A 12,074-nucleotide genomic window follows, 5' to 3' on the forward strand; every position below is an offset into this window, starting at 1 on the left:
TAATCTCAAAACATTGTATTTTACGCAACGGGGTCATGAAATTGTGAATGAAGATTGACATATGTTCACGGCCTCATCTGACGCCGGTTGCCTCCACTATTGTTGTAGTGGAGTTTATTTTAGTTCTACCCCTGTATCGTGGGAAGCCCCCAAACATGTAAGAATCCATTAAACAAAGAAAGTCAGCCGGCCGATTGTCTCGGCCCCCGGGCATTATACATGCTGTAGCTGTAAGCGGTAAAGCGGCAAAGCAATAAAGGCCAAAATACTCTTATTGTTGAGCGAATAGGATTTTGAAATGATGTTTGTTAGATAGATTATGCAGTCCTAAATTGTTCAGTGTTACCCTATAAATAAGCTTCGAGTTCAGTTCGTTGAACATTATTATCTGTTTGACAGATTGATAAGAGATGCAACCCCGTTTTTTGAGTACATCAGGAATGTCAGTTGAATTTTTATCAGATCTGAAAAAACTCCTTTTAGAGAACAAAGTAGTGGATTTAGAACAAAAAGTAAAGCCGAGAAAGGGACGATTGGGTCCGACATAATGCACAGCAATGACAGAATGAGTGAGGGCTGAGCGGCAGGAGAAAAATGTAATATCTGGAATAATCTTTGCCGACACTGTGTTTACACTGGCAAAGAGTTGCACAAGTTATGTGTACGACGGTAATAATTGCTAGTCTAAACAGGCGCAAGAGCTTTCGTGACTGCTGCTGCAACAAGTGTCGGATAGTTGTTTACAAAAACTCGAGAGCAGTGTCGGCCATTAAGTCAGCAAAGTACTTGCGACAGTTCTCGTGGCAGTGAGAAAGACACAACGCATATGAGGTGCCTTACATCTTGTTGTTTTGTAGTCCATGACTATAATCTAACAAACAAATTTTGGCTTAAACCACATTTACTTAGATTCAGATTCAAAAATTCTTTATCCATAAAACAAATGCACAGATTGTATAATGAATAGAGTCAATCATAGTTAATAAAAAAATTATCTAACATCAACTTAGAAAATATTAACTAACATAAGCATTAGTACTAGGATTACTATTATAATTTTTAAGTGTATTTCATGTACAGTTGCTGGAATAAACATTCATTCATTATAAGTTATGGTAATAAATAATTATCTTATACATATAAACAGACACATACATACATAAATTCATATACACAGACACATACATACGTAAATACATATAGACATGTTGAGCTAAACCAGTCAATTAGCCCTTTCAAAAAATTCTTGAAATGAATATATAGGTTTATTTAGTAGATATTCTTTAAGTTTAGTTTTGAAATTATTTGTGTTGTAGTTAGTTTTCAACTCAATTGGTAAATGATTTAGAAACTTTTTCCCCATGTACGAGGTTTTCTTTTTATAAAATTCCAAGTGATGAGGATCATTAGATATATTGAACCGTGTATTATATTGGTTTTCTTTCTGTTAAGGCAAGATTGCAGAAATGTACAACGTAATTTATAGTTTCAAATATGTATAGATTGTAGACAATAAATATTTGGAGTTCCCTAAACATATGCTTAACTGAATCTCTCCTCTTTAATCTTTTTATAATTCTAAAAGCGTGCTTTTGTTTAACTAGAATTTTGTATAAATTATGTGATGTGGTAGCTCCATAAATAGCTATACCGTAAGCAATGTGGGAATTTATGAGAGCATAATAAACTGATTTTAGAGATTCTACACTGCAAACCTTAGCCAATTGTCTCAGTGCATATAGACCACTGGAAATTTTATTTAAAACATAGTCCACATGTTCATTCCAACTTAAGTTTTTATCTATAATCAATCCTAAAAATTTTGTGCTGTAAGCATTTAGCAACTGTTCTTCCTCAATGAAAATGTTGGGTTGAACCCTGTTTAGAGCTTGTTTTGTGGAAAAAGAGATAAAATTTGATTTGTTTGAGTTTAATAAAAGGGTTTTACTTATCAAGAAGTCTTTTATCATTGAGAGACCTATAAAAGCGGACATCTCAACACTTTCAACACTTTTTCCTGAGATAACCACATTTGTGTCATCAGCATATAAACAGACAGCAGAGCTTTCTCCAACCAATAAAGGCAACTGATTTATATAACAAAGAAAAAGAAGTGGACCTAATATTGATCCTTGTGGGACTCCATGCTTTACTGTTCTTAGTTTTGAATTGAATTTGTTTTTAAAACAATATCGAGTACTGTTTGAAACATGCTCTATTTCAACGTATTGCATCCTATTTTGAAGGTAAGAACTAAACCACGCAAGTTCCTTTCCCATAACACCCAACATTTTAAGAGTACTTATTAATTTACAATGTGACACACTGTCAAATGCTCTGGTCAAGTCCAGAAATACTCCAATCACGTGTTCTCCCTTATCCACTGAATTGATTATTGAATCAATAAACTCGATATCGGCAGTAATTGTAGATCGTCCAGATCGAAAACCGTGCTGTTGACTGTTTAAGAAATTGTTAGATTCCAGATAATTTAAAAATTGGTTATAAACAACTTTTTCATATGTTTTTGATAAAACTAGGAGGAGAGACACTGGCCTATAACAGGCAGGATCATTTGGATCTCCCTTTTTAAAAATAGGAATTACTCTAGCTATTTTTAGCTTATCTGGAAAAATTCCTGATATCAAAGAAGAATTAACCAAATGTATTAAGGGTTTTAATATTAGTGGACAAGACTGCTTTAGAACAATAATTGAAATTTCATCAAATCCTGACGAATATTTGTTTTCAAATGATGAAATTATGCTTTTTAAGTCAACTTCATTTACTGGTTTAAATTTAAAAGTAGTTGAAATTTGGTTTGAGTGCTGAAATTCAATATTGGTTTCATGGTTGGTGGAGGAAATGCTTGGAAGTATTAAGCTATCAACTGCTTCAACAAAAAAATTATTAAAAATATTAGCAACCAAGGTTGGGTCTGTCAATATTTTACCGTCCACTGCAAGTGATATGTTTGATATTGAAAGCTTCTGTTTACCGACTTCATAATTAATTAAATTCCAAGTAGTTTTAACTTTATTAGGTGCTTTAGAAATTTTACTATCATAATAACTCTTCTTTTGCAAGGCAATAGACTGGTTCAACTCTTTTTTCATATTTTTAATGGTTGATTTAATATTATTATTTTTAGTAATTCTAAATTCATGCTCTAATTTAACTATTTCTTTTCTCCTACATTTCAGCTCTTCAGATGCCCATTTATTGCTTTTCATTAATTTCTTAGAGGTAAATACTTTAGGAAAGTTTACATCAAAGTAGTAACAAAACAAATTGCTAAAAACATCATATTTGTGAATTACAGATGCCTGGAAAACTTCACACCAGTTTAACTGAGACAATTGTCTTAAAAACATATTATAATTACTAGCTGTGAATTTTCTAGTTAATTTTCTTAAAACAAGATTCTTTTGATTTGTTATTCCAAAAATTTCCAGCAACTGTGCATCATGATCAGACAATTGAGTTATAATTCCATATGTATTTAAATACTCTTTTTTTATATTAGTTATGAAGTTATCTATTGCTGTTTGTGACTTATTTGAAGTTCTTGTTGGAAAATCTACAGTGTAAATCATATTATAAACCCTAAGAATATTAACAAACTGTTTATATATGGAACTATCTACATTTAGAACATTTATATTTAGATCACCAGTTATAATTACATTTTCATACTTGTTATTTAATATCTCTAATAATAACTCAAATAGATACTTTGTAGTTGTGTTGCCATGATGGGGTGATTCTATTCTTGTATTATCTTAAAGGGCAAACACAAAATATTTAAGAGCCCTTAATAATAATTATTTAATTATTAATATTAATTATGCTTGTATTCTGAGGGTAACTATGGAAGGTTCTTTTCTGTACTGTTGTCTATGTATTCTACAGATCACGAATTAACTGCACTTCGGTAATTTCTGTAGTAGTTAACTTTCTGGTTCATTCCTCATATATTGGCCGGCAGTGGAATATATTCAGAACCAGATACTTTCTTAAAACTCTAACCAGGGCTGCCACTAATGATAATAATTTGGTAAAACATGAATTATGTATGAATTTTGGGCTCCGGGAAAACGTACTTGCATTATGGGTGAATTTTAATAATTTTTCTGGAATTTTTAATAGGGTAGGGGCAATTCCAATACTCAATACCGCGGGTCTTTTCACTTGATTCTGATACCAATAGAAGTGATTAAATATGCTTAGAAAATTACAATTTCATAATATTACATCTGTAATGTGTGGAAGCTGAATCTCGAATCCAAGAATTCATGTATTATTATGGACAATAGGGCGATAGCTAATCAACATTACACAAATTACCGATTGCTAACACATTTTTACTTTTTGTATGAAAAAATGTAAATAGATAACCAAATTAACAAATTACTTTACTTTAAAAATAATATTTTAGTTATAGTTAGTATTTTCGATATTTTTATTTTAGCGCATTGTCGTGAGTCTGCTATGTCTACTCGTGGACAACAACTGATCAGCAGTATGTAAATTACTGATTTATAAAACGTGTTTTTCTAGTTGTTTGTGTACAAAATTATTTAGAAACACAGTAACAAAATTACGTGATGTATGAATAACATTTTAATTGAAGTTCGTATTTTCTATGTCCATATTTGTCAACACCAGCGTGTCTGCTGGTTCTATGCACGGATGTTAGCTGCTTGGTTGTAAACAGACGATTGCTAATTTTTATTTTATCTATATGTTGTACCTTGTGTAGTTGAACATAAATAGTTCTCTATAATTAATATCATAAATATTTACGTAAATGGAATATATTCTGGAAGCTCATTTAATAAGTCACCATTTCTATTATTTAAAAGGAGAAGGTAGACGATATGACTTTTGTAGTAAAAATATATTAATTTCTCTGAGAATACCTTTGAAGTAGTGTGGCGTTCTAAGGTCAAAGTTAAAAATAGAGTCCAGAAGAAAGTATTTGATTTAAGTGTTGGTTGTACCAAACCTACCTTGTGTGCTGACAAAATCGTTGTATCGTACCGAAAGTTTGTGCACTGCAGACCTCTTACTTGCAGTGCCGGACTGCAGTAGGCCCCATTGTAGCGCTGTGTTGGAAATTGTTTGTTCTCTTTATTTCTCAGAATTGGATACATGTACTTTCCATCTAATATCACAGAAAGGAATGTTATTAGGTATACACAATGTTATGTCAACACATTGCAAGACATAGAGATAAACACCAAGAAGATTAAAACAGGTGGTAGATCAATCGTCACAGAATTTCACGTATATCGTTGATGACGAAATTTGCTAACCACCACAGCTTCATGGCATTCCCTGCAAATACAGTTAGTGACAATCTTCCACTCGGCATAAGGGTTAAGTACAGTATTAAAGCTGTTTATTTGGTTTGAAAATGGACTACAGAGAACCAGTAGTTTTTGATGGGGAAAACTGGGAATATGAAAATAGGTTTTGAATGGCCACCTTGTAAGTAAATATTGTGTTATTCTGAATTTTCAAATATTATAGGTGTACTGTTTTATATTAGCTTTTATATTAGGTTTATAAAATCACTGTAATGAATCAATTGGGGTTGTGTATTGAAAGAGGTTGAGAATCCTTGCATTAACAAAAAAATAAAAATATATTTTCTGTTAGATTTAAAAATCAACTTTGTTTTTCAGTTATAGGCTTTTATAGGTTTTGGCAATTGTATAATTGGCTGAGCTTTAGTGAAGCCTATCACTCCTGGAGATAGAACAATTTGTTTTCTGTCTGTATCTCTTTTTGTATATCTCTCTGGTCTTTCTATCCATCTGTCTGTCTCTCCGCACGATTCTTGAAAATAACCTGACCTATAGACTTGAAAATGTGCCCAAAGCTTCATTTGTATATGAGGAACACTGAGTTTGATAATAGTGCATGTTACTTCATAGGATTTGGCTGAATGTTAGCGAATTGGTACATTGGTCTTATGGATAACCATAAGACCATAGAAGAATATATAAATTTGTTAACAAACTCAATACCCCAATCCCTGAATGCATCCTTGCATGACTCTTGGCTTCAGCCCAGATAGTATCCTTACAGTACGCTTTTGTAGGGTTAAAAATCTCTGGAGATTCCCTCCTGATGTGCCTCCTCAAACCAAAATTCTTTATCTTACACGATTTCCAAAAAGTGCATAGTATGCGACTTTAACTGCCTCTTCGAGGAAATTGTTCTAGTTCTTCGAATTGCTTACAAAGCTGAGCCCGGTTTGCTACATAAGTACTCCACGTGAGTGGTCCACAACAAGCATTCATCTGTAATTACACCTAGATGTTTTGTTGTAGAGACTTGCTGTAAGTTTGACAGTGGTGATACCTCGTCTTTCTTTCTTCCTAGTATAAATTGTTTGCTCTTGGTTGAAAACCAAGTCATTTGATGACAGTATTCTTGTGCCGTGTTAACAGACATAAACTTTGATTTTAGTTGCCCTGTGGCGCTATCACCAAGTCAGCCAAACTGTGTCATCAGCAAATGGTATAATGCAACTATAGTCTTAAACTTTTTTTTGTTGGAAGGTCAAGGATGAAGAGCACAAACAGTCCTAGGAAAGATCCTTGGGAACACCTTTCTCCATCGATGTTCTCTCAGATTTAACAGTTCTCGTTTCTCCATTTGTGGTTTAATTCAAACATGTAACATATTGACACATGTAGTCTGACTATCCTAACACATGAAACATCATTTTATATTGACGTGGTATGTAGAGTATTATTTAAACACTGATATGAAACCCGATTTAATAAATAAAAATCTGAGTGTATTATGTGGCAAAATATTCCGAGAAAGATTTAAAAATTTTGCATGTCAACTCTTTTGCTTTTTCTGTCCGTAGGACATCTAGAGAATGAAATGAAATCTATAGATTTTAAATTTTGCATGCAACATCAGCGATGCCTATTATGGCACGTGGTATTGAGTACGTCTACCTTGTAATAGTCCATTTGATAGTTTTAATTTGAATTAAAAATCGCGTTTTTAGTATTGGCATGATTACTCTAAGTTTTAACATTTCTGAATTATTGTGGAAAGAAAAATTAAGTAGAGTTAGATGATACTTAGACTGTTCTACAGCAAAATAACTAGTTTTATTGGTTACTTATACTAAATTATTGGTGTTAACAGCAGTCTGCAATATATTTATTAACTTTAGCATAACATTACAATAACCTTGTGTGGTATTGAGATAACTATGGTCATTGTTACTGTACTTACTCAACACTGTTGAGAGTTAACTGATTTGTAATATTCAGTATAAGTTATTTAATATTTTTTTCAGAATACACCACTATACGATCTAGATGCCATTTTAAACCAAAGATACTCCCGTGACAGAGATTTCCTAGTCACATATAATATCAACAATGGTGTTCAGATTGTGGGCCACGCCATAGACCCACCCCCTTACTGTGAGGTGAGTAGTCTGAATACATATACCTATATGCAAATCTAAGAAACTTGCTAATATTTCATCCTTATTTAATCTATTGAAGTTTTAGTTAAAATATGAGAAATTCAGTCGGTACTTCTGATTTTAAGAAGTGAATTTTATTGCAAATCTCATGATTTTAAAATATATATTATTAATTACTAATTAACTAACTACTGAATTATTACTATTTTAGCTCACTTTAGTTTGTTCTAATACTTTGAAATATACATAGCTGAGTTATCAAACTGAAGGTATTGTTTGTTGAATCCAAATATAATAACAAAAGACACTAGTGTGCGCTTAAATTATTAAGAATCATAAAATAATAAATAAAAAAGTATATAATTACTACTTGTCTATGGCATTAAATTTATTCGTACTTTCAATCTCAAATTATATTTATATTGTTAATCATCCGTATCATTAGAACCATACAGAGTAGACCCATACAGGATTACACAGTGTTAATTGCATCAAACTTGAAACTATACATATTCTCGGGACCTAGGCCTACAAATCAGGATTGGCTTCAAAATGTGCTAGATCTTTTCTAAACTGTTGTATAATCTCAATTAGAAACTTTGAAATTATTCTTATTTATAAAATTTTACTAAAGGTTCTCGAAAAGAATGTTAGTTAAAGAAAAATTAGTAGTCTTCTTGAAATTTCAAGAAAATTAAGAATAAAATCAAGGAGGCATCAGCAAAATTGAGAATCTTTATCATTTCACTAGCCTGATAATTTAATAGGCTTGTTATTCGTGTTATAAGTCCATAGTTTCAAACAATGGGGTGTCAAGCTCAACTTTAGGAACCATTAAACCCCTGATGCCTGGATGCCTGTGGGCATTTGCGCACAGGCTGAATGCCCATGCAGGCTTTATTCCTTATTAATTATTTAAGTAATATCTTAGCTAGATAACTAGTAAACTTTTGTTTTCAAAACAATTCTGTTTAGTGCTTTACTATTGTCATTAATTTTAAGTGTATTTTATGTGCAGTTGATGGAATAAACATTCATTCATTCATTCATTAATTATCTTCTAAACTACATGAGCTATCTGCTCCAAATTTGTATCACTTCCCAATTACATTATTATTGACCTATTACAGCGCAATATGTTAAAAATACTTATTATTTCTACAAAAAATTAAAAAAAGAAAAATGTCATTAATTTTTAAATTGTATATTTATTAGGCCTAAGTAATACATTTATTTTTCAACATACTTTAATAAATCTGCTAGGAGAGTATCACACAATGGTCTTTTAGCTGTATGCTACATTTCATTCTTGTATCTCTGACAGTTTTTTTAAATATATGTACCTAAACTAAGAAAAACAAAGTTTTCGAAAAAAAAAAACACATTTGAAAGTTACGGATAGGGTTTTTTCACTAAAAACCACCTGGACAGTAGCTTTCTTATCTTTATCTTGCTGTTTTTACTTTTTAGATTTCTTCTTAGCACCATTTTCTTCTTTTACTTCCTTTTCAGCTTTTCTTATTTGTTCTAAGTCGGTTCGCTTTAGACCTAAAACTGTGAACTTTCCAGGATTTATGTTAAGCCTTTTCAGAACATTAGCTTTTCCTCTGGATCCATCATTAAAGCAGATAACAGCATCTGCAACATCTAATTTGAGAGTATCAAGGCCTACAAATACTGTTTTTAGCAATCTTTGCCATATAGAGGCATTAAAGCCTTTGTTCGGATTCTGGGTTTGACCGTGGAGGCAGCGAAATAATAAATTTATGTTTGTTAGGTCCTCATAAGTAGATTTAATCACCTCACAAACAGCCTTTGGTAGTGGTTTGGTTTGCCTATAAGTATCTCCATTTAGTTGGGCTTTATTAAATTTACACTATAACAAGTGAACCATTCTATAATTGCATTACATCGTACAGAAGGTTGCAGATCAGACACCCCAAATGTCATGTCATGCATTTGGTTTTTATTTTTTTAAGTAGGCAAAAGATTTGTCACATATATAGCGTCATATATTTCTTTAAAGAAAATAAAATGGAGAATATTTTAAAATAGAAAAAATTAAAATTCATTTTTTTAACCCTAAAAGGTTTGTTTTTATCCCTTTTTCATACTGCCCCTAATATTGAATTCTGGTTATATTAGTTGCTCTCAAAATAATTATAATACTCTACTGAAACTAGAGCTGCTTCATTGTGAAGTAGTGATATTCCAAAATCTTTTTAATGATTTATCTGTCAGTTTATCAGTAACAAAAACACCTACAATCTTCATCTTGAACAAATGTGGGCACATTTCCCATTTACTCACTGTACTTTCACTTATAATACCGTATGTGTACACCTCACAACATTTTTTATAAAATTCAATTGGTTTGTGAGTTTTGTCAATAAAAACATTACTACTGAATGCATCTCACAATGGAAAAGATTTTATAGTTCAGCACACGTTTTAAATATTCAATCTAACCAAGGTAGAACAGCAGCAGAGGCCAGGTTCATACTGAGTTTGGGGACAATCTGAAACAAGCTATGGTTCTAGCTCTCCCTCCTAGCCAAACTTTATTATAATATTGTAATGACACAAGTGTTGTTAAAGCAGGTGATTTCTGTACCCCCGAGAGAAGGGCCACCTCCCCCATACAGCTCTCATGAAAGACTGGATCAGCCCGAGACTGAAGCATTGCTTCAACAGCCCCCCACAGTACATTGTGAGTTGTTTAGTACCTTATAATATTTTATGTAATAATAAGCTATATTTCTGTTTGTGCTCATGTCTTCTTGGAGTAAAAACCGTGTGGAAGTAAAATGGAAATACTTGCAAAAAAGAAGCAATGAAAAGATGATAGATAGTGTAATTCTAGTGTAAGATAAGCAAAATACGCCTCTAGTTTTCTTAGTAATGCTTTTGTATAATTATTAGTGTTAGTAATACTTTCCCAAAATGTTTATATAAACTTTCTTAAATTATTTTTATATTTAGAATGAGCTCCCACATTTTCTACATGTCTTCGTGAATCATCCTGTATATACAGGGTGTACAAAAAGTCACGGGAACGGTATATAATTTTTTTAACTATTGCATGTACAGCAACAAAATGTTATACATAATTACTATACCAAAAATCTACATTTTAAATTAAATATCAATTTTTTCTTCCATCGTACTGGGGATGGTCCACAAGGAGTCAGAAGAAAATCTTAGCTGGGAGCATAGGACCAGGTCTCTACAGGTCTTACATTAAATTATAGGTCTCTATTTGGAGAGCACATTGCCGCAAACCCGGCCTCAAAAGATTCACCCTAGCCAAAATGGCAGAGGTTTAAAGTTACAAACTTGATCTTGTTGAACATAGCTCAGATGACATTCCTTGTGTTAGACAAAATAATGAAACCCACAAAACTTCACAGCATACAAAAAAATTTTTTCTAATTGTGAATGACTTTACACCACATTTGGAAAGGGTCTAGAGGAGCCTTTTGAAAATGTTCTGCATGTCACAAAATAATAAAACTTTCAGTAGTTCCAGATGAGGTTATCGTTACAACTTACTTTTTTTTACAATAGATGTTCAAATTGTTTTCCCTTGGCAGTTTGACAGTGAGCAAGGCGATAGCCATCCTAAACATTTCATAAGATTTCAGCAGACATGCCTGCTGCTTCATGTATTCATTGTGTTATGTCATTTAGGTTAGAGGGCCTTGGTCTCATAAACTGTGCTCTTTAAATTACCCCATAAAACATAGTCCTAAGGTGACAGGTCAAGTGATCTAGCAAGCCATTCAACTGCACCTCTCCGACCTATCCATCGTTCTCCAAACATTACGTACGTCTACTACATAATGAGGGGGCACCCCATCTTGTTGGAACTAAACAGAATCTCAGTTTAATCCTTCTACATTCATGATAACAGGGATAATTCTATTAACCAACATGTTGTGATGAATCATATAATATTTTGTCCAATAATGCCTGCCCATACATTCACCTTTTGGGGATGCTGGGTGTGGGTCTCTATTATCCAGTGAGTGTTTGTATCAGTGCAATATCTACTGTTTTGTCAATTGACATTTCCATTTAACATAAAAATTGCTTCATCAGTAAAAACTATGTTCACAAAATTCGGGTCTGCATCCAATTTTCGTATCTTTGTATCGCAGTACTCGATATGCCTATCAAAATCATTTTCAGTTAGTCATGCACAAGTTTTACTTTTTGAGGGTGGTATTTGTTTTGTTTTAAAATATTAACCACATAACTATTGCTTATGGCATGCTCAGTAGCAACTTTTCTAATTGAAGAGTATGTCTCTTCAACGAAAGAATGAAGCACTTTAATAGCCATCTCATCACAGGTCTTTGTTTTAGGTCTACCACTGCATGGACAATTTTTGTACACTTCCAAATTCTTTGAAATGTCAGAATGTGGCTGCATGTTTTGAGATGGGTTATCTGTTCTGAAATCTATCATTAAATAGATCAGCTACCTGTTGGTATGATCTCTGTAGATTACTGTATCATCTCAGCGTCTTTATGGACATTGAAGGAGCTTTTGACCCAGTTGCATATCAATCCATGGAGACTGCTATGGAACATTTTGGAGTTTC

General features: G+C 32.6%; 1 protein-coding gene across 2 annotated transcripts in view; it reads left to right on the forward strand.

The window, feature by feature from the left end:
• The window catches only part of LOC124369084, a 72,188-nt gene that overhangs the window by 53,562 nt on the left and 6,552 nt on the right, over positions 1 to 12,074 (forward strand). The window contains exons 8-9 of one of the 2 annotated variants that reach the window (XM_046826802.1): positions 7,334 to 7,468; positions 10,067 to 10,178. In XM_046826802.1, the coding sequence (XP_046682758.1) occupies positions 7,334 to 7,468; positions 10,067 to 10,178 (247 nt within the window). The remainder of the gene's footprint in view (positions 1 to 7,333; positions 7,469 to 10,066; positions 10,179 to 12,074) is intronic. The other variant, XM_046826803.1, reaches the window with a different exon arrangement.

The sequence above is a fragment of the Homalodisca vitripennis genome, chromosome X, assembly GCF_021130785.1.
Source record: "Homalodisca vitripennis isolate AUS2020 chromosome X, UT_GWSS_2.1, whole genome shotgun sequence".
Classification (NCBI taxonomy): domain Eukaryota; kingdom Metazoa; phylum Arthropoda; class Insecta; order Hemiptera; family Cicadellidae; genus Homalodisca; species Homalodisca vitripennis.